Source organism: Achroia grisella, unplaced genomic scaffold (assembly GCF_030625045.1).
Source record: "Achroia grisella isolate CSIRO2021 unplaced genomic scaffold, CSIRO_AGI_Agris_v1 utg1245, whole genome shotgun sequence".
NCBI lineage: Eukaryota > Metazoa > Arthropoda > Insecta > Lepidoptera > Pyralidae > Achroia > Achroia grisella.
This window is the reverse complement of record NW_026712606.1, coordinates 792,442-817,697: the sequence shown is the minus strand read 5'-3', so window position 1 is coordinate 817,697 and position 25,256 is coordinate 792,442. Positions and strand designations below refer to the sequence as shown.

At 31.0% G+C, this 25,256-nt stretch overlaps 1 protein-coding gene across 4 annotated transcripts in view; it reads right to left on the bottom strand.

Moving 5' to 3' along the window:
• LOC131854734 (eye-specific diacylglycerol kinase-like) overlaps positions 1-25,256 on the bottom strand; it is a 71,942-nt gene that overhangs the window by 8,249 nt on the left and 38,437 nt on the right. For all 4 annotated transcript variants that reach the window (XR_009358073.1, XM_059205872.1, XM_059205875.1 and 1 more), the window contains exons 3-10: positions 18,573-18,776; positions 10,865-10,994; positions 10,479-10,785; positions 8,533-8,701; positions 5,792-6,008; positions 3,650-3,842; positions 2,890-2,992; positions 1,950-2,140 (exon numbers count right to left, since the gene is read on the bottom strand). Coding sequence is in view for 3 of the 4 variants with exons in the window: in XM_059205872.1 (XP_059061855.1) it covers positions 1,950-2,140; positions 2,890-2,992; positions 3,650-3,842; positions 5,792-6,008; positions 8,533-8,701; positions 10,479-10,785; positions 10,865-10,994; positions 18,573-18,776 (1,514 nt within the window). In the remaining variant the exon portion in view is untranslated. The remainder of the gene's footprint in view (positions 1-1,949; positions 2,141-2,889; positions 2,993-3,649; positions 3,843-5,791; positions 6,009-8,532; positions 8,702-10,478; positions 10,786-10,864; positions 10,995-18,572; positions 18,777-25,256) is intronic.

Below are 25,256 nucleotides of genomic sequence, written 5' to 3'. Positions count from 1 at the left end.
CTTAAATAATCAGATAATCGAGGGGAAAAGTGCAGTGAAATGTGAGTTAATTACTAAACTAATTATTATAATTTCAGTTTTCGTATAATGTCGCAATATTTTAATAATACAACCAAATGTTAATAAACGGACTGATATCACGACAAACGTTAAGACGTTGACATGGCTAGAATGATAGTTAATTGTAACTTCATTCAATAATAACCAAACGAGAAGCACTGAATCACTGGCAAGAAATGCCAGGATTAATACATTCAAAAGACCTTATATCGGGCTTCTCGACCAAATACTCCAATACATAGATTACTGCAATTGAGTAAAAACAACATATGCATGATGACTAGGGCCCTCACAGGACACTGCAAATTGAACAAGCATATGGCTAAGCTAGGCCTATGCACGACAAGTATCTGCAGATTCTGCCAAACTGAAGAGGAAACGCCGCTTCACATCCTATGTGGTTGTAGCCCACTCATGCATAAACGAAATATCTCCTTTGGAAAGTTTACACTCTTTCCCGAGGAGATAAAAACGATCGCTCCTAAGAATATCCTTCAATTCTTGTCCCTGACGGGTCTAGGTAGCGAACTCTGAAAAGGGCGAGCACAATAGATCTATGTAGGTCGCAGTGCTACAGGTGCTACACATCTGACATTAGCCCAAACAACCCAATAAAAAAAAAAAACTTCATGCAATCATTCATTTTATAAAAAAGTGGAATACATTAGAACCTAGTAAGTTAGACTTAGACCAGTTATTAAGGCAATTATCAGATTTTTTTTTAAAATATTTTGAAATATTTTAAGGTCTAGTTAAGGAAATATAAATTTTAGTGAACATATTATAGGTACTAACAAAAAACTACTGCTACCTACTTGAGAGATGTTATCATATTTATTTATCTTACTTATTAATTCACTTATGTTGGTTACATTAAATAGTCTTTAAAATGTCATTAAGAATGTGCCAGTGGTATTTCGTTTATACCTTCCATATACATATCTTAGAAGTTAAATTGTATAATTCCTAATTGTAATGTATCTAATTGTCAACTAAAATTCTGGTACAAACCTTTTACCGCGTTAATTATTATGACCCTTTGCTGTTAAGAGAAAATGTAGTTTTGTTTAAGGATTTTTTGGGTTATTTAGAATCAACTCTAGTTTTAAACAAATATTCAAGTTATAATTTTGTATTCATTATTTTTAAAATAGTTTTACTTTACCCATTAAAATAATTTTCAAGCAAGTGACGGTAAACTAAACTAATTGCAAATCATGCCACGATAGATTGGACATGCTTGAAGAAATATTGTGCAATTTGATCGCAGATAATCCATTCTGACTATCCGATCCCGAGTGAGATTGCAGAAGTGAGTATAGACATTTTTTTTTCAGTGATTAATATATGGCTAGTAACAGATGTTTAGGTAGTATTTGCCAGTTTTTACACATGTGATCTGGCAATATAGAATGTAATAATGTAAATCTAGAGCTAGTATCAAAACATGTGATGATAGTCAGTATTAATGATTATTTTACTTAATAGCATGTCAATATTAATGATTCCAGAAATAGTCGGAGCAGATGCAAGTAATGAAATATATTACACAGAAACTACAAAATAGAAAGACCACCGCGGCCTTCTAGTTTATTCCGTCTTGGACACCCCAATTGCTTTCGCATACCAAAAACTTTCTGTATTAATATCACTAACTGACTCTCCAGTGATGGTAATATTAATAAGAAACCACTCAATTCGAGAGACTGGGGTAGATTCACCGCACACATGTCAATTATGGTAGCTTAATTTAACAATAACTGCAATTACTTTGGTTGGGTTTGCAGTCATAGATTTGTTAAAATATAAAAAATATTAATTGGTACGTAATATGTATGTCGGTAGTAAAGTTAAAGCATTACAAATCGATTCTATTGAACACAACTTACGGTGCTATAGTTCGTCCAGGTTTCTTTTTAGCCAACATAGTAGCCTGGTTGAGTCTGGAAAGAGTAATAATGGAAGGTGCGAGCCTGCATGCCTCGCCGTCCACCTGCATTGGTATCACTTTCGTGGTGACAATCTTCGCAGTCTTGCATTGCGTAATACATGTGCCATGACCGCCAGCTTGCAGCAACGGCTGAATGAATAATAAATGTTGTGAAAGGTTCCTAATTGACAGATAGAGATATTAATGATAATGTAATGATGCACCCGCCTGCGCCAACAGTTTAAGCTTGTGGGGCACCAGTGGAGGATGATAAAATGCATATAGCATGAAGTCAGGTCAGTTTTTCTCCTTCCTTCTTTTCTTCCTCTTGGCAAATGGTAATTTACCATCACGGTTTCCAGGGGGACCCGGGTGTATGTGGAGCTGACATGGCATGACAATTCCGTGCAATAATCGAAAATAAAAGTACGAAAGGTCCGTTAATCTGATTCAGATTCGAGTCTGTAAATAGTCAGTTTACTGCTTTGCTTTGATTGATTACTTTATTAAGTGTACAAAAACATTGAAGAAATTCATTAAACACATAATCAATGACCCTTAAAAAATTAACAATAATAATCAGAATGCATAATATAGCTTATGTAGGCTTGTATAGCTCCGAATTTGTACGAATAGTGACAGTGTTTTGGACTACCATTATCAATTTAAGTTATATCGTAATATCAATTACATTAATTTATTTAAAATTATGTATATTTAACTATTTAGATATTTAAGATTACGTGTATTTAACGATGATTATTAGTAATCAATAAAGTATTGTAATGTATTTTTAACTGAATAATTAAATTACAATGATATGATATAAAATATTATAAATGTCACGATAATTAGTAAGTAAAATTTATTTAATTCAATAAAAGTATAATAATATTTACCAATTGATATGTTGTTAATCCTACTACTTCTATTAGACCATCTTCAGTCGAAGGTTCAAATGATCCTCCCGATTTGTTCCAGGGGTGAGTACCACCCCCGTAGCTGCGAATGATAAGACGTTGCGATTAAATTATGTATTACGTAATGCTAACAGACATAAATATTAATTCGACATGAAAATGTCAAAATAAAGCGACATTAACTTAGTAACTTCGTATTAAATTAATTCAATAAATAATTACAGTTCTATAACTGCATCTATATGCATAAGATGTGAAAATAAAATGTATGTGTTATAAACTTTACTTTGTAGACCTTACTTTATATTCTTTTTTATCTAATACATTCTAATTTATTTCTATTTTACTTTAATATTTAGATATGTTAGTAAACATTTTTTGGTTCAGTTTACTTTCAAATATTAGAAATATTCGAAAAAAGTATCAATATTTTCTATAGTCGAAAAAAAAAATATGTACGATATAATATTTTTAAGACAAACATAATTTGCTTTTAGCTAGAAATAAACAAAGTCCACACAGACATTTTATACTGTAGTATGTACACACAAATATAATAAATGTTTATTAACCATTATATAAAACTATATTTAAACAATGGTTTCCATCATAAGTATTTTTTTAACATATATAATTAAAAAAATATTTATAATGGAATACTAATATTTCTAGGAATTCTTTATGGAGAAAATACAAGTAAGCCCAGAAGTATTGTTTAGGAAAATAATAATAAGTGTACCTTGGAATGTTTAAAAAAACAATAGCGTGAACTTTGTGCTCTCGGAGCACAGGCGTGAGATCCTTGCCGTCACACTCCATGGTGACAAACTCGGCAAGGCCTTTCCACTTCCGCTGCATCAGATCCTTCCCTCCAGCCGTACCATAGAACAACTTATTTCTTATACGTGAGTTGAATTTCTCAGGATGCGCCTCTGTTTAAATGAAATAAAATAAGACATAATCAGTAATTATCTTTTGACCTATTTCTTACTAGACACAAGCATATATAAGTCACGTATATATATTACTCTGTTAAATACGTTGTAATTACATTGGTGTTAACCTTCTTGTTAACCTAATGAATAAATAAATAGCTCATCGTAGATTAATTTTCTACAACTACTTGGTTTTCCTAGAAAATAATAAGCAAGTACAGACCTACCTCCTTGTAATAATATTACAATAATAATTACGTAAAAATCTACAGCTTTGTTTTGAATATAATAATAAAATTATGATAAAGAAATGTATACTTTTGTCTGCTCATTTACAATGCTGATTAAATTACGTAAATTGTTTTTGACTGTATAATAAACTACAATATGTATGTTGTGATCAAAAGAATGGTTATATAATTTCTTTACGTTTGTAAGTAACTTTATAAAACCTATAGAAAGTATTTACAGAAATCTTTTATAAACATTATCAATATATTTTGGAATTTAGAGAAGGTGAAATTTATGATCAAGTTTAATATGAATATTATATTTGCACCGACATTTTTCATTGTAAAAATATCATGAAAGACATTCATCTATTTCAAAAATTTTATTAACCTGTGTGTTCGGTGTAAACAATAAAAAGGACACGATTTTTTACAAATTAAGGCAAAGAATGAGAAAAGACAATATCTACTATATACCTACTAAACTCCTAATATCAAATGTAAACAAACATTGCCTAATTTCAACATGAATGTTTTCTAATAGAAGAGGATTGAATTATACAAAACTGGGTTCATAATTTATACATTCTTAGGGTTCTGTAGAACTCTATTGTTATGCCGACGCTGTTTGTCTATCACGAACTTTATACGCAAGATGAAACAGTATCTTGAAATATGTGCATAATAATAATATCAATATTAAAAAAAATGGCTAAGTTCGAGTGGGTTTTATGCTGCCGATGATATATATATATATATATATATATATATATATATATATATATATATATATATATATATATATATATATGTTTATGTATGTGTGTTTATGTATATGTTTTGTAATGTGATGTGTAGGTAAATATTAGCTAAAAATACTGTAGATTTTTTTTGTAATATTTACAACTTTGGGAATAAGGTTTAAATTATTTTCATTGTTACATCAAAAACTAAGTCTCAAATAAAAAGAACAGTTAGCATTATATGAGGAAGATAGAAGAATAAACATCATATCCTCTATCCTTGTAAATTATATACGCTGACACCTACCTCTGTACGAGAGATGTTCAGGTGTACTGTTCATACATGCGAAGGTTGATATTTTGTGTACATTGTGGCGTGTCGTTTGAGCTTTTTGTATTTGTATTCTACACTTTTCGTCGCAACAGTATAATTAATTTCATGTTTTTTTTATGTAACTGGAATAACAAATAAGCTGACCACCCACTATATGGAAAGTGGCAACTGTCATCTATATAAATGTACATCACGAACATCAAGTCGACATGTAACATTAATGCTAGGTCTTGTGCACTGTACACTGTAATTTCACCCCTATATTTCAGCTTTTCTACCATAAACCTTACAAAGTGCTTGACGATATAATTAAAAATAATTACAATAAACCAGAAGACTTCACACAGCTCCCTCTAAGTATAGCTTGTGTTATGAGTACTAGGCAACTGACAGAAATAAATAAATACTTAAGTTTTTTACACATACAGTCATATAATATGTACACAGAAAACACGCACTATACAATCATCTCATGAATACAAATGTACATCATAAGAGGAATCGAGCCCTTGACTATCTGAATTAAAGCAGCGTGCTAAATTGCTAGACTACAGAGGTCCAACCAGGAACCAATTCTACATTTCTTATTTTGTACGTACTTACAAAGTAAACAATAATTTACTACTGAACTTTACTCACCTCTCGCTTCATGAAATTCAAGAGCAATATGAGCATCTACTCCAAAGGAGAAGTAGTTATTGACGACATTGAGCGGTAGTTCTGGTTTAGCATTCCTTGTATCTTCGCCTGCTGCTGCCGTATTAGGTTCTACTGTAAGTTGCCATCTATCCAGTAACACGGTGTCACTTTCACCAATATTTGCTAGAATCTTCGATATAGGCTCATCTTCGTAACCCTGTTAAATTCAGTACATACAATTATTTATTCTAAAGTAGCCATAACATTTAAACATATATACTTAATAATATTTACTTATATACAAACATACTTGTTTGTTTTTTTATAACATCAAATATCTAATTATTTTGTAATTATATTAACTTCAAAGTTAATATAATTTGATTTCTTTCTCTAATTTGAATGAATTTCCGTGCGGTTATAAAAAAAAAATAGAGCACATGCAATTTTCTCTCCATTGCCACAAGGCAACATTTTATTTAAAGAATTGTAGAAGATTTAATATTATTAATATACTGTTCAAGTTCTGCACGATTTTATTGTTTCGAACACATAAGATTACAAGTCAAAATTCACTGTATTATATAATTTCACGCTAAAAAAATCTGTGTGAATTCCCGAGTATCACCCTGAACTTTCGCTGTTACCTGTTGGCCTAAAATATGAATAGAGAAGTGTGACATTGTTATTTTCACCTTATTGTAAATTAAATATTATATAAAATTAATAATTTTTAAGTACCTTCCGACACAAAAAATACGGCAGCTAATATAAGGTCTGATGACTTTTAAATGGCTGGGGAAACCTTCATAAATTGTAGCTAAACCATCTCGATCACGTCAACTTTCACATAAAAAACTCCATCATAATCGATCCCATTAATTTAGAGCTCATATTTACCACACACTGACAGAAAGATACCACAAACTATTTTTGCGCAGTTTTACTTTTTATTTCGCTAGTGGATAATAAAACAAATATTTTAAAAATTTTGTAGCTTTTAGTAGTTATTTACCTATGTATATATATTCATAGAATAATAAACGATGTTTACGCGAGTTTTATTTTATACTGTTCATGTAGCTTACGGCCTAAAATATAGTTTTTTTTTATCATTTAAAAAGTGAAATTCGTGTTAATTTTATTTATTCTATGAATTGAAATAAAACAAATATGTAATGTATACACAAGTGAATATTATATTACTATAATATTTCTATGTTACAATACTGTCATATGATACCTATAGCACAATATATGTTGATATTATTGATATTTTGAACAATTGTAATCAGTAGATTTGTATTTTTTTATTTAATTATAACCAAGTATCATAAAATTTATATAGGTAATACCAATATATGTACTTTATAATTTCGGAGCGAGTTAACAATCAAAGAACTTAATGAGATTCTTTATAAAAATAAAAGCTTTCTAGACAATATGAAGCCAAAACTAATAAAGTTACTGTAGGAGAACTAATGGAGTTATGGTTTGTTGATTATATGATTATTTATATGGATAGCAATAATGTCATACAAATTCCGGTAGTTACATCATTAAGGGCTACTTTGACGGCGTCCACGCTCATCCGAAGTTTGTCGTTTTGAACAATAATAAAATTTGATGAGCGATGTAAGCTATAAATGTTGTTTACGAGCTCGTTAAAACATATTGCCGTACCTACGTCAAGCTTCAGGTAATCATAGTATTTGCATTACATTATCTTCTTATGTATAGTCAACAACGTACGAATATGATAAACATCTTTCCTAAATTTAAGCCCCGTTACTTGATTTTCATTACGCACATGTAATATAGTAGAATATCTAATTATAAATGTACAACTAGATATTTTATGTTATTATTTCATGATAATTATTATAATTTTATAACAATGGAAAATGGAAATTATCTACTTATAATATGTTCAAAATTTTAGAGAGCTTGTACAGAATTCTTTATACAAAATCTACTTCAGTAAAATTCTATGTAGGTAACATAGAATTTTACTGAGGTAGATTTTGTACAACAATGTTTGCGTGGATCACTTTGTGTCGCCTATTTCAGCCGCCTAGCAGCTTGCTTTGTAGGATATGTTTCAGTTGAAACTACATGATGGAGAGTACATATATATATATATATATATATATACCACTCATACATCTATTACTCATATATAGATGAGTGGTATCTTAGGCATCACATATTAATGTGATGTCCGTGGTGCTGTTCACACATACAGGGCACGGTTACCACTTCTATCAGGTGGACCGTAGGCTTATTTACCAGTCCAGTTTTATTGAAACAATAATAAATTTATTTATTACCTTAGATTGAAAATAATTTCTTGGTTGTAAACAAAATGTCATGTTAATGTGTGTTGGATTGTTAAACATCTAATCTAACAATAAGGGTTATTTATAAATATGAAACGCTATAACGAATGAGATATAAATGAATGAACAGAGAAATAAAGCTTTGCATTTCATTAAACTTAAGTACAATATTTCGTTCCAGTCAAGCACCTCGATGAAGTTAGAGGTCAAGAGGGTCTGTCTCAATTATGGGTAATCGTTCTAGTATCTACCACTGAAGACCAAATTACTCCTTAAAAATGTATATAAATAGATATGTGAGTCTTATTTCACAGGACTATGAAATATAGAAATTATCTATTATTACCTACATAAGTGACTACCTAATAAGTACCACTAGTTAGTATTAGTAAACTGACGTACCCCACCCCAGCCGAGTGCCCTGGCGAGGTCGTTGCCAGTGCCCAAGGGTAGCACACCAACAGCAGGTCTTGAAGCTATGCGATCCAGAACGCTCAAGACCCAGCCAACAGTGCCGTCTCCGCCGCAAGCCAGCACGCGCAGATTAGGCACTTTGCGAAATAATTCCAGCCTGCAACAATTGTGTGGGTTTTAGGTAAATCCTATACAACGCCTATTTTTTGGAATTGTTACATTTAATAGTAATTTTTGGCGCCACTTTGCACACGTGGTGTCATTAATTTTGGCTATTTTAAAGTCCTCTTTTAGCGAAAGCTTATGTTATATATAAAGTAAAATCAATAATTTATATAAAGGTAAAATCAAAAATTAAAATTAGATTACTAAAAATCACGATCTAAAAATATACAACGAAATATATTAGTACACTTTTGAAATTGTCGTAAGATTGTTAGTTCTTATCGCGATATATGGTCATATGACATCCTCTCGTTGTATAGTTACTATACAAATAATATTTGCTTAGTACTGTTGTAGGCATTATTTTATTGTGTAGGTGGATAAAAATCACTAATAAATTTGAGAACTTTGAAAGATTGATATGTCGAACATAAATCAATTCATGAAATCCATTTTATTCGTAATTTAATGGTTTTTAAAAAAAGACTACTAAGCAATAAATTCTTCACGTTTTAGCAAAGTTTTATTGTTAATAACATAGAACAAGAATGTTTCAATTGAATCAAATCGATCGACAAAATGTCGAAAGGGCTTCAGTAGCTCTAAAGAGCACTTAATGGCGGCTCAGACGGCTTTATCAATTCCCATTAGCCCGACAATTCCTAAGATCATTATACAACGACGAAATAAAACACTGGCCATTCTTGCAGTGGGGTTTCCTTGAGCTTTAGGTATTAATCGGGTTGTTTATTATTTGACCCATATAATAATGGATTTATTACTTAAAAAAACGTATCGATTTTGTCCGTACGTAACACATTTGTTATAAAATTACTAACGTTACAAAAAAGGAAATATATTTTTGATGTACTGACTATGCTGTTATGTTTGTCTAATTATAGTTTCTCTAAATTATTGATCTGAGATGAGATATTTAGCTATATACGTAATTATTACTATAGAAGCATCTGTGTGCCCATGGCGATGCCAATTTTTGATTGCTCATCGCAAACAGGATATTGTATTGTCCAAAAAATGTCATGGCATAACAAGGATTAACGTTCAGAATATAGGATATTTATAATAAGCAGATATGGATAAAACATTCTATAAAGCAATTTCTGTGGGGGCGGAAAAAACGTTCTAACTATTATATTAGTAGACGTTGTTATGATTAAAGGTATTAGGTACTGTTAATGGTATTAAGTACTCATTTTATACAGAAAGCGCAGCACTTAGGCAGGTATTACTTTCTATGTAATATTTTAATAAAGAAAGTTCATAATAAATGCAACGTCATGACAAAACAGTTTTAGAGATAGGAAAGTAAGCACTATAATTGTAAGTCGACATAATTATTCATTACTCTAATAAAAAATAAAGATGCCATTAACATTATGTCTCCAATATATAAAAAAAATGTTCCTTTTTATGGTCAACGACTACCTACAAATTTGCAACTTGCTGATATTAACATTTTCTTTCGACAAGATTCGTGTAATCTTCATATTCAATAAATTGAACTGAGTTCAATGATTATGTAATCAATAGAATTCGAAGCTTAGCTTAATTTTATATAACATAAATATTGAACTTTTTATTTTCTTACAGTTATTTGCATTTATGTGACACTATTTTAGGCTCTCTTGAGATCTCTTTTAGAAATAAGTCCTCCTTTGCTAACAAGGATTTTAATATTTATTTAAATTATGTATTTATAAGTGCGGTAAAAATTTTAATTTAGAATTGTAACAAAAGTAGGCATTTACCCAGGTCCTGGTCCACCTTGAGTTAAGTCAAAAACCTGTCGAGGATTCAGCAGCCACTGAAATTTCTGTAGAAGTTTGGCGCCTTGGTTGCCTCCACTCTTGGGGTTTATAAAAACTAACACTGGTCTCACGTTCACGGATGGTATTGGTTTTATCACAAATGTTTTTTGCTCATTCTTTGAATCTTTTCCTTTCTTTTTTGAGGCACTTTTCTTTTTAGGCGATTTTCTTAGTGAAGATTTGAAACTTCCTTTTCTTGGCAATTTTACAATCCACGAGGGCGGCACTAAGATGTTTGATTGTGAACCTAATAAATATTGTTTTTATATTAATGTATTTAAGAGCAATCCTTAATTAAACAATGTTAAAAGCTCATAGTCAGTTACCTAATGAACACTCTTCTCCTATTCGCTGAAGATTGAAGCAACTTTCTTTATTGTGATAAGCATCTTTGCACCACGAACAACTGAGAGCCACGATTTCTTTTGAGCTGAAAGATAGTTTGGCTTGCAGCGACTGTTGGCAAATAAAATTTCTTTATTAAATTACTAATATAATAAGAGGTAATTAATACATTTTAATTTACGTGCATTAGTGATACGAGAATTTTATGAAAATATTTCTAAACCATATTAACATTAATTAGTATAGGTAGTCATTATTAATTTACGGATTAGTAAAGTAAACGTTTATTTTCGTTATACTCGTATATTTTAAATTATAACAAAGTGAATTATATTGTAGCCGTAAAAGCTTTTAGATTTTTAATGGAAAAAGCAAGGTTTAATTGTAGCACCTGCCTACAGACAGGAATTATAATACGCACGCGGTCCAACAATTCATAGTCTACACGTAAAGGGCTGTGTACTGACTCTTGTGTTGATATGCACGAACCACAGCAACTGCGCCGGAATGACTGTGACAACAAAACAACCATGCAACACACAACATGCACAAAATACAAACACGTAACTATGCAACATAAAAGAAGAAAACAAAATATGGCATTACTTTATTCTACAGATGATAAAGGCCGTAATTATTAATATGTAATATTTAAACAACTTCTTAATACTAAATATTGTTCTTCAAAATGTCTATTAGTTGAAATTTTGAAAACGTCATTTTAATAATAAATATGCAACATGTTCCAATACATAGAGTTAAATTTACATTTTAGTTAAAGTAAACAGTTATTGATAATTACTTAAATATAATTAATTATCAAATATATAAGTAATATGCTTAATAAAGCACAGTAATAAACTTTATTAAGCATATTACTTATATATTTGATAATTAATTAAAACCATATCATCTGTGTTAGTAACCAAGCGATTAATGTGCAACATTGTATCCGAGATAGGTACTATTAACCCATTGAGCTCTATGAAGAGGCATTTCTATTAAATTCCAGTGTATATTTAAAAAAAATCTACTACGTGGATATATCTAGAATCTTAGCATTAAGGGGGTCTTCCTATGTGATGGGTTGAAAAAATCGATTTTTTTTTTTTTTCATTAATTGCTCCCTTAACATGTCTAGAATACGGTAGTAAAGCGATTTTAGAAAATTCGAAGTCATTTTAAAGATACAGCAGGTAAAAGAAAGAGCGGTTCGGAGCGGTGAGTTGGCAGTTAGAGACCGGGCCTATTGTGTACCGTCGGCTTTATACCTGGCCTCTCTTTTATTAATATATTTGTTTATACAAGTTTAGACACGTTTCTACAGACTTAAACAGAAATTTCTATTGTTATAATATTTTACCGAAGTTATTTTAGTCTTGATTGAACTTCGAAGAGAGCAACACCTACAAATTATTTTTTTTCATAATGAGTGGACGGAAAGGAAGTACGAGTGGAAATGTTCATCCTGGTCGTAGTAAAAAAAGAAAGTTTTGTGGAAACCGTTTTACCCACCAAAATGATACAAAACTTAAAAATAACATGAACATGAATGTTCCCATCGCTTCGAATTTCGCATATTGCATTTTGGAGTTTGTTTCTGTATTTGCTGCAATCTCTGAAATAGTTATATGTAAAACTTGTAAAAGTGACGTGTCTATTTCGCGATCAAGTTTCCGAGGCCTAGGCTTTAAAATTATTTTATCGTGTGAGTGTGAAAAACAGACAGTTATAAACTCAGGCCCGTTGATCGGAAATGCATTTGAGGTTAATCGTCGGTTTGTATTTGCGATGCGATTATTGGGAGTTGGTCAAGAAGGAGTAAATCTTTTCTGTAGCTTTATGGACATGTGTTGGGGTGTTGCAAATTCTACTTATACTGCACTACTGGAAAACATTCATATTGCTACATCTTTACTGTGTGATACTTTATTGGCATTCGCTGTTACGCAAGAAAAAAACTATGAATGAAGAATCAGGAAAACCACAGGATGAATTGATTGTGTCAGGTGACGGTACTTGGAAGAAAAGAGGCTTTTCATCTCTGCTCGGCGTATCTACGTTGATCGGCAAGTACACTGGGAAAGTTTTAGATGTCATGGTCATGAGTAGTTTTTGTGGTGGATGTAATTTGTGGAAAAATAAAAAAAAACAAATCCTTTAGAATACGAGATGTGGTATAAAACGCATGTAGATGAATGCACCATAAACCATTCCGGAAGTTCCGGTAAAATGGAAATAAGTGCCATCACGAAAATGTTTCTGAGGTCTGTAGAAAAATATGGCGTAAAGTATCTAACATACATTGGCGACGGTGACAGCAAAACTTTCAAGGACATCCTAGATACTAAACCGTATGGAGATACTGCGGTAACAAAAAAAGAATGTGTGGGTATATATAGATAATATATGGGAACACGACTTCGGGCTGTTAAAAAGGATAAAACCAATAAAGGAATAGGAGGAAAAGGAGCAGGTAAACTTACTGATAAAGTTATCCAAGAAATTACAAAATTCTACGGATTAGCAATTCGACGCCATCCAGATTCGCTTGAAGATATGAGAAAGGAAGTTTGGGCAACGTACTATCACAAATGTTCTTCTGATGAAAACCCTCAGCATCAATTTTGTCCAGAAGGCGAAGACAGTTGGTGTAAATGGCGTAAGGCTGAAGCTAATAATGAACTGGACCAATTTCATCACGATAAACCACCTCTAATTCCGCAAGTCCAAGAAGCTATCAAACCGGTTTTCGAAGATTTATCGAAAGACGAATTATTAATTCGTTGTTTAGGAGCAGAGACACAAAACAATAACGAATCTTTGAATTCTTTGATTTGGACTTTCGCTCCTAAACATCTTCATTCTGGTCCCAAAGTTGTTGAAATTGCTAGCTACTTAGCAGTTATTATCTTTAATGAAGGTTTTCAAGGTATTTTAAAAGTTATGTCGATTATGGGATGCCCTGTTGGTCGTGAAGCCCAAGCGTATGTTGAGAAACGGTATGAAAAGCGAATCTTACGCTCTGAGCGGCGCGTAAGTGATGTCGTTAAACAAGCCAGGATTGACTCAAGAGCTGAACAATCTGCTTTAAAAGAGTTTCACGAGGAAGAGGAAGGAATACTCTATGGACCAGGCATCGCCGATTGAGAGTAAGTTGATATTTTAATAGTTTTTAACGGACTTGAAACTTTAAACGCGTTTTTCTCAAAACTGTGTTTTTCAAACTTTCCTCCATTGTATCTCAGAAACGGCTGGACCGAATTACTTGAAATTTACAGGGTACACTCAATATATGTAAACGCATGAAATTTTCAAAACTTCGATTTTTTTATAGCAAAAAACAAAAAAAAAAAACGCCTAATTTGCAACTTTTATTTCAAATGTCTATCAAAAATCCAATTTTTTTTATATTCATTTGATTATAGGTCATTCCGTGCTTTTAAGCCTACAAATTAAAACGCCGTTTTTTTTTTTTTTTTTTTTTTTCAGATAAGCCAATCAGCCGGAATCGTGGAGGAAGTGGGAGCTCTTTTTTTCGAGGCGGGGGTGTTCAGAGCGCTGTAACTCTAGTTTGACTGAATATTTTTAGCTGAAATTTTATATTTATACTGTCCAAATATGTGTTAATAAATGATAAAAAACTTGAAGCTCTAAATATTTACTGGTCGTAGAAAAAAAATCCTAAAATATCCCTAAAAAACAGGCCGTCACATAGGAAGACCCCCTTAATACATTTTACTACTACTACAAATGGTACATAATCTTGATGCATAAATAATACAACTTAGCTTATGTTGCATCAACATAATTTCACAATGTTACCTACAAACCTCTTTTTAACGACTTAAAATCAAGCAAGTAGTGCAAGCTAGCTATGCGGTATGATATGCTAACACGTCATTAAAAATGAAGTTTTAATTTCGCTTTATGCTTCTAGCGTTCGTGTCGTGACGCAGGCGAGCCAAATGCGAGGTAAATGCAAATGATTTCAGCTTGACAGAGCGTTGGGCGGGAGCGGGCGGGCGAGCGTGCTTAGCCTCTACGCTGAGTTGTAGGACCCACCGCCCGCCGCCCGCCGCAGCTCGTAGTTGCGAGGGCGCGTTTTCCATATCACTCATACATAGTATTATCCCCGTGACAGATTTGTATATATATTCACGCAAACTACGTAATTTTAATTCTTGCTGTATTATAGTTGTAGATAAAATATTTAAGAACCATATATTTCTAAGTTTTACCTATTCAAAAAATACAATATTTATAAAAAAGTATGAAGTAAACATTATAATAGAGTATGTCAATGTTTTTTTGTATAGAAAATAATGAAATATTTAGTAAATTTGACTTTTAGTTGTTAATGTAATACTAATTATGCATTATAGTCTATATTTTATAAACAAGATACTTTTAAGATTTAATTTTATTTTGTTGGATTGACATGTATATTATATATAAATTAAGTAATTGCTTTGTATGCGCTAACACTTAAGTTTCGTACAGTTTAATCTAAATTATAGAAAATTAAACAGTTATTTTCAGTATTTATTTTCGAACTACAGAAATACCTTAGTATAGACTAATAATATATATAAAATAAATAATATAAAATAATAAGGATTCATTCATATCTATGTTAAAATCATAAAATTTTGCATAAAACCTGTGTTCTTAAGTTGTTTTTAGTCAAATAGATTGGCTACACGACGTATACATATGACGTTGTTTCCCATTCTTTTAGTCGTTTCCCCTTAACAATCTTTAGGGTGAATAACCTATCGATCCTTTAACCACAGTTACCTTGCATTTGGCTTGCACTTGAGTTATTCCATTAATTACATGGTATCTACGACAAGCCATTTACGTTCGTCGTCCACCCCATTAATTTGACTTTCAATATCAATTGCACTCATCGTCATGTTTCCTTTTATTTTCTTCTATGATTGCAATCACTAAGTATCTGCTTGCACTAAGTAAGCGCTTCTATGTGTAAGAAATATTTGGAGTAATTATACTATTCGAAACCTATTTGTTTATTATCTCCTGATAGAATGCATAAATATGCCAAACTTCTATCTAACGCCTATTTTCAACATTTCAAAGAATGTTACGATACACTATAATAGTTAATATAACTTTGTTTATGAGTGAGCGGGGTTAGGTATACATAATCTGTGTGACATAAAGATAATATTGGCTACTTTTGTTTCCGATTAATAACGTCAAATAAACGAATTTTCGTTTTTATAATATTAGTACAATCAATTACTAGGTATGTATGTAGTATGTATTATGTAAAAGTCTTCTTTCATAATAATAATGTCTCTTATATTATTACTATTAAAGAAGACTGTAACATTAGACTAAAATTGGATGTTTAAATAATATTACGTGCTTAGAAACTTCATTTAACCACAGCACTGCACCACAGACGATTAAAGTAGTTACTACACAAACTGCAGTTTACACAATGTAGGTAGGTAATTACATCTCGAGTCTTGAATGAGTAATATTTAGTATTGTGGTATACTCTCCAACATTATTAAAGCCTAAAATTCAAATATAAAAATGAAATATATATATATCAATATACTTTTTTTTAATTGAAATTCTTGAAGCTGTAGTAAATATTTAAAAGTTTTGTAACTTTGTTCTCTAAAAGAGTAAAAAAAACTTATGTCACGATTCCTTTTCATCTTCAAATACTCTTCAAAGTCTTTTGCAGAATAATAAAATTCTAAACAAAAACTTTACTTTATGGTATTTTAATGGCATGTTATACTCGGTTCTGAATTAAGATTTGAAGTATAGTTTATTTCGTGACTTTCGAGGTGCCGTATATATCGATATTAAATACTGTTAGTATTTAATACTGACTACTCCCCTGCTGGAAAATATTATATAAATAATACTTTCCAGAAGATATAACAGGCTGATTTTATATTAATTTTGTGATGTGTATAGGTTTTTTGTGCAATTTTAAATTAATCGGTTTCTAATATTGTTCGAAGTTAAAAGTTTTTAAATAATGTAATAGGTTCCACGGCTGAAATAAATCATCGCTTGATTTTGATCAACTTGGCGCTGAATAGGTAAATGGTACTTGTATTTCACACGCAGCGTGCGGTTGAAATGTTAATGGGCATAGGTGGGTCTTTGAAAACTTTTCTCATTATCTTTTACTTCTCCCTGCAGACTGTGTGGGATTGATATAAAAACAATTGAATCTTTAATTATTACAGATTCAGTTATGTACGTAACTTATTCTGATAATTTTATTGCTGTTGTTTTACGTTTGTTTTGTGGCAATAAATATAACAGCTACCATAATGATAAGGTACAGTAGGAATTTCAGCAAAACTAAAGTAATGTCAGTAATATAATGTGGAATCATTTTTCAACACGCTACTTATATATATATTATGTTAAGATTTAAAATTAATTGTGGACAAAACCAACCAAATATATATCATACTTGGTTATAGTATACATAAATTATGCTTGCGCATGTGAAACGATTAACTGTGACTATAGATTTTTGTCATGCAATTTAATGGATCGATACAGTAAGTGAAGTTTAATAATATACTTAAAATGTGATATGTTTTTTTACTTTTGGACATATAACTAAAACGAAGACCTAAAATTTACTAAAAATTGTTATTATTTGCCGATTACGAGAGGCCTAATACATAAAAACATGATGAATAACTATTATTACATAAAGTAAATAATAGATATATGATTTCTTTCTACATTATTCACATTCTTAAGATATTTTGTTGTCGAAACCACGTATTAATACAAAATTAGACAATGAAATATTTTTGTTAGATTTATTTTAATTACACTGTTAATTGTTAGATACAATGTGTCGTCCTGTCTCTCATTTGGTTTTATGTCGAAGTCTGACAACGTCTGCTTTATTAAGTTTATCTGATTTGTACTATCAATAAAAACACATTTCAATGCACTCGAAGGATGACATAAAAATACATAGAGGTAAACTTTCATTTACCATAAAATTATTTGTGTTAAGAGTCGATTAATTATATGGATAATTAATATATTCGATCGATCGATAATCGATTAATATCGATATATAAATATCGATATTAATAAATTCTAGTACTAGTTGTTGGTATTTTACAAGTACACCCAGTTTTTTTTAAGTTTATAAATAGGTATATTTAAAAAGTTTAAGTTTTTATTTTTAAATTTCAGCGATAGTTGTGAATGTTTTTAGGTGGTTAATCTTTCTCCTTTTATTAAATATATATGGAACTCTTAGAAAATATTATTATGTTGTAACAAAACAAGAGACAATATGTACGAATTTTGACAGCTAATACATACGATGCCAGTTTTGCGATTTCAGTCTTATTACATTATCATAAATACAGTATCATATTTAAATATAATATTGTTATGTATAAAAGGTAGAAATGAAAAGTAATCCCATAAAATTACTTCACTAAGATCTCGTCTGATATGATCCTGTATATTTGATGTGTAGTAAACTCCGCAAATCTTCTTAGTTAGATGTGCTATAAATCTTTTATGGGTTGAGATAATGTGAGTAATTATTATTAACATTATAGAGTTAGAGACGAAAAATAAAAGACAAACAATCTCTATATACAAATATCCATCAGAATTAGTTACGTTGTTTTTTTTAAGCACACTCACCTTTCCACAAGCCTTGCACTTGCCCTTCTCTGACCTCCGATGCACCCAGTGGTGGTGAGTGATTGTTTGCTCACGATACTGTCTGACGCCCACGTCACGAAATGTGGGTTTGCAAGTGAATTGCACTCTATCCATTAGTATATCGATACATGCTGTATGCGCGACGATTTTGCACGCCGAGCATTTCATACGGGATCCGTGTTTCTGTAACAAAACAAACATTACATTGATAATTATGAATTTATTTTATTCAATGAACATAGACGGCTCAGTCTAACGACGTAAGGACTCCTTCATTGCTTTGCCTTTCTGTTTTATTTTTAGTATGTATTCTAAATTGTATACTTTAATATTATGTTACATAAAATAAAATCGAACAGGAATAAATCACTTAAAATTTAACTGTTAATGTTATTAGAATATACCTATAAATAATGAACAAACTCAACATAATCAATTCCCAGTATCTAGTGAGAGCCTAGTTCGTTTTTAAGTTGGATTTGGATAGATTTCTAGAAAAGTCATGTATTCTTCATAACGAGTTAGTATGTACCTATAATTAAATGTAGGTACTTTACCGCTATCAGAGTACAATACCATTAAACAAAGTATCTCATACACAAGGGCAACAGGTTGCGATTCAACACATAGGTACTTTGTTCATTAACTGCAAAGGAGCTGGCACGAATATATCAAGTTTCTACAGGATTAACTACACGGTTCAGGATCCTGTTGTAAACTTCCATAAGTAGCGTTGATCCTTTGGATTTTAAGGCTAGTCTACGCCAGTTCTTGTTGCATATCAATGATCCTTGAGTGAGATAGTCGACTACCGGCTAATCCAGTCACGTATTTGTATAAAATAACTTGAGAAATTTTTATATCATGTTTTTACAATTTGATAATAAATAAAATTAATAGTTATAATCTTATTGTAGTTACAAGTACATAAAAAATATTATTTTATAAAAAATTTAAATGCAAGAGGATAATAAGTAAGACAGTTAGAGATGTATAATAATCACATGGTATTTTAAAGACACATTGGTTTTTAGGTGGCCTTAGAGATAGTTATTCTTATTATATGACATTTACGTCTATTTCCTCAGGTGGTTATTTATTACTTAGTTCTTATTCTATGTTTCTTATTATCTTTTATTATAGGATAGAGTTGCATAACAGTCTTCTGGAATGGCAATGCTTGATGAGTACTACGTGGATAATATGATGATAGCATGTCCGTGGTGCTGTTCATGGACATTAGCGACGGTTGCCACTTACGATCAGGTGAGCAGCCAGCTTGTTTATGAATAAAAAATCACCTAGCACAACATGGGTCAAGAAAACTATGAATTAAGAATTATATAGCGGTATTATGGCTATACGGATAATAATATAGGTATTATACCCAACTACAAAAACAATTGAAGGATGGAATTAATGATACTGTATTATAACCGCAACTTCCAATGAGCAGAACAATTTAAAAAAACACATGTTTTATCAGATCACACCATTATACAAAATGAACCTTTTGCGTAAAAGGTGTTTTAGTGAAAAACACCTTTGACCATAAGCACAAAAGCCGATTTTAGAGGTCCATTTAGGGATCACAAAGTATCGCATGTAGGTAAACAAATAAGCAGGCATTTTCAAGAAACCGTGTTACATACACATTTCGCATCTCTACTGAAATGTAACGATGATTGTGATATTTTATTACAAAATTAAAGGTAAGTCAAATACAATTTGTATAAATAAGTGAATAAATATGTATACGATATATTAATACGAAATATCAATACATTCTTATAAAAAAATCAATATTGTATTGGGATTAATGCAGCCACTGAAGTTAGTTTGTATAGTATTTGTTTGTATTATGTATATATAAATATCATTGAGACTTTGGTAGTTAAATACCAAAGTGTCAATAATATTTAAGAAAACAAATTTTTGTATATAACTGGTATTGTTGTTAAAAACAACTTTGACTACAACGCCATATATTTTTTTATATACTACTACTATTATTTTCTTTAACCATATCCATTATCCATAACCATTTATTAGTATATATTATTTACTATTTACTTTATTAATATTTTTTATTACATATTATTGCGGCGGATGGATACCTACCATTCTGTAGTAGTTTCGAAAAAAAAACATCATACACACACTAATTCTATGTAACATTGATGTTTCATACAAAATTGTGCTTTGAAAAGGGTTTATTCAATATAAATTTGTTGTAGCTAACACGACCCTTTTATAACTTACTGTTATCAATCATACAAGACAACATATTATTGTATAAAAATATATTCAGTTTTATAAATTCGTATCTTAGCTATTGTTGTATGTACGTTTTGACTTGTAGAAGTGATTAATCGTACATTGTATAATCATATCGCTCTCGAAGTTGTAAGCCTATTAGCGGCACTCAGTAACTTGTCGAAGAAAGATTACGTAAGTCATTTCCTCATTCTGATACAATTAGGCTGCGCTAAAAAGGGAGAAATTACGACGTACATTTGTTCCAAATGTATTTTAGGGAGCCATACCTGTACGGAATTGCATGCTACAAGAAAAGTATATATGTACATGCATGTATTCATTACTATACTATTCCGTAAAATCTTTAATCTTCACTGATATTTGTATAAAGTTTTATTGCCGTGTCATCTTTTACATTCTATAAATATAAAGGATCATGGTTAAAATTGCAACATCATTGGAGATAAACTTAAAAAAAAATACTCAGAGAAACATGGAAAATCCACGTACAGAGGCGAACCATAACTGCACATTATAGTTGTCAGAATATAATAGACCACTGCAAGCTACAACGCACACGTGCCTGAAGTATGCGGCTGATAGGGGAATAAAGGGGATCAAAGAGGCAATTTTATGATATCCTTGGCATGATGATTTGACTAGATAAAATTTCAAAGGGCACAGAAATGTGCTGTCTCACTATGTTAGTTGTGTTTGAATAGGCAAATAATTGGCATATACCATGTAAACATATAGTACCTGCGATCGTAATTTTTAGGATAAGAACTCATAGCGCTCTTTTAGTCGAGTGGGATTTCTTTACCGTCATGTAGCTTTAATTATGTAGGTTCTCACAATAGCTGCGCTTGATAATTGTGACTAGGCTGGACAGAAGATCCTTCTGTATTATATCTACTTAATGCACTATAATGTACAAGTACTACAAGTGTATTATAGAAACTTAAAAAAATACGTCCTTTGATGAGTTCCTTTTCACAGAGCCAGGAATTTACCGCGGCTTATGCGATTGATGCACCGGTGCGATTTGTTGGTGCAGTGGGAACTATAAAATAACTGGTGAATTAGAGCGAGATCCATGTCCTAAAAGCAATAGCTTTTTTATAGATCTTACTTCACTTTTCAATCATGGGGCTAACGCGGATTGAATCCGTCCTATGAGTTCCTGATCTTACAACGAATTATTAGTAAAATTTCCAGACGGAAAAGAATTTAGTGCCAATTGGATGCAATAAAGACTACCGGAAAGCAACTGATAAAAGATGTCCACAAGCTTTTGTTACGGCAAAATGACTGGACATCGCCTCAATAACGCTAGGCGGGCCATTAATCTCACATTCAACTATGACGGCCACTAGCTGCTATCATCATACAATGGACAGGAAACTTGCTAATGGTTGTTGAGGAAATTACAATTTCTTGCCCTGTCGCTTCGCTACCACCTGCCGAATTGTATTCCGACGTTTGTCTGAAATTCAATAGGTTTTTCCTACTTACAGACGCTCCACGATGTAATTCAAAGAAACCTTTTGTATAAAAGGAACAAATAACAGGATAGATAGAAGTGAAAGATATTTGCAAATAGGGAGCCAGATAAGCCTCGTTACGGAAAAATAAAAGGAATGGGTTTGTGTTGTTCGATAAACGTTGTATTATTATTTCCCATTAGTTAGCCTTAATTTTGTTCTCATTTTATTTTCTATAAACTGATAAGAGAAAACTTTTATATTTACGTAGTATTTTATGTTTATGTATAGGAATATGCTTATGTCCAGCAGTGGACTGCAGTGGGCTGATGATGATGATGATGATGATGATGATGTATAGGAACAGCAGTATATTAAATTACAATATCTCCACTATTATTTTTTTAATACGTGGTCTAAATAAATTATAAGCAATTTCAACTGTAATATTATTGTGCATTATAATATTTATTATGACAATATATATTAGCTCTCATGTTTTCTTGAACATCTATATATGTGAATATTTCTTTTTAAATTACAGTATAGTTCATCTGTCTTTGGATGTAACAAAATATATAATCCAGTGCTAATTATATTTTTTTTCCATTTGACTGAAATGTTGAACAAACTGTCCTGATGTTAAGTTGTTAAGTTCATAAACAGTACTGTCATCATGTAATAGAGATATGAGATGCTGTTATAATTCCTAATGCTTAGCCAGATGGCTAAAAAAAAATTACAGAGTACAGAGCCATGATGTCTAGATAGACATCATGGCTCTGTACTCTGTAATTTTTCTAATATATCTCGCGGTCCAACTGAATCACAGTCTACAAAGAAAACTGCTTGGAGGAGGAAATTGTTGAGGCAGAAGTACTCTTTACTCATGGGGGTAAATTTGCACAAAATCTACCTACCTAACCTACCTTAAGAGTTAATAGATAACATAAACCTTTATGTTGTAACTTTATTAATCAAAGCTTTCATAGCTTCTGTTAAATACAATATATATTGTATATTGTATTCAAAGAACATAAATTTGATGCAAGTACGCTATTAAGATGTTACATCAATTTCATAACGCTTACCTGCTTTTATCGGGCTAGAAATTTTCTCTCAGACGTTTAACCTATTAAAGTCTCCATGCGCGTAATCTTAAATTGACGAAGTCATATATATTACTTAACCTGTATTTGTAACGTTCATAAAACATACGTATCATAAAATGTTATACCTATAGATATTATACGTATTATCTACTTAATATAACTTTTATAGTGAGAATATGATAACAGATGAGATTGAAGCAGCTCCAAAGTTTATTCCAACAGATATTTTATTAAAACCATTGTTGATTGCACCAAATGTACTAACAGAACTTTATCGCCTCATTTTATGACACTTATTGATGAATATATGCATAATACTTAATTGTAAATAATACAATCTATTATCATGATATTAAAAAAAAACATTAATTATGGAGACGATGACAAGTTGAGTGACTACACTTTATTATACTCATTTTAAACAATGCATTTAAAATATTACAAGCAGTAGAAGTAAATTTGTATTTTAATTACAATAAGTAACAAAAGTTCACCATAAAATTATATATAAGTATTAGGTATCATCGATACAATACGAAATATTCAGAAAATAAATGATCCTTGACAAAGTAAATAAGTTGTTAAGATAATACAATCGCTCGTTTATCTTTTAAGTATCTCATTTCAGAACGGTAATAGAGTTAATGTTTGTTATTTCATTTAAGAAAATGTCTATTAGGGTCACTAGTCGGAAGTACACACCTAATCCTCTGTAATCACAAAGAAATTTATTATGCTCTCACGTTTTTCATGGTGGCATAATTGTTTACGATTTCTCATGTCTGTGTCTCGTTATTCTTGTCACTGATGATGTGCAGTGGCTTTATTAAATCTTCGAGTCTTGGTACGCAGTTCCAGAGCAAGCAGGAAAACGATAAAAAGAAAAGTTCAAAACACTTCTTAGAAAGAATAAATAGAGTGTTTTTGACATCAAGTACATATTTGTTGCAAATTTTTCAGCAATGTTAATTAAATGTGACGAAAAAATAAGGGAATTAAACATATTCAGCTGTTTAAATAAAAACAGTATTTTATTTCACTCAACAGGGCAACAAAGGCTTCAAATTTCAATAGAAACATTTTAGTTACTTAGCATTCAATGTCTACGTCAACAGATATATACAGATTTACAAGTACCTACTGTCACATATTTGTAGGTTTTTTCGTATATTTGTTATATTTAAATATATATTTTATACAGAGTGTACATTTAATATTGACATGAAAATAAATAACTAAATTTATTCTTGCTTTCACAATTTCAGTTGATAAATACTAATATAATAGGATCAGAATGTGTTAGCTCTGTCTCTATAACGTTAATATTATGCAGATTGGACACCGACCTCGTAACAAGAAAACATACGGCTATCACGTAAGAAAATTGGAGGGATAAAAACTACTAACAAGATGTTATATTCTATAAATTATATTGCTAACTAGGTACCTCTTTTTATGTTTTCGTTCTATAAATCAAACAGATAAGTAGGTCTCGAGAAAGGATCAGATGCTTAGTGAAATACCATCAAAATATATTTAACTTGAATTTTCCCTAAACTCTGCTTATGTTTGAAACTTGTAATTATCTGATCGTATTGGATGTACTATGTATTTATGATATAATAAAGAGGTGATATTTATTTTCCTTCTTTTTTTTAATTTATATTAGAATCATTATATTATAGTATTACATTATACCAAAGAAACCTTTGAATTTAGGTAAGTTAGTATTTATAAAAAATATATATTTAACAGGTTGTCTGTGTCGGTGTTTATATTTTTCACGATTTATTTTTTAGAGGGAACTG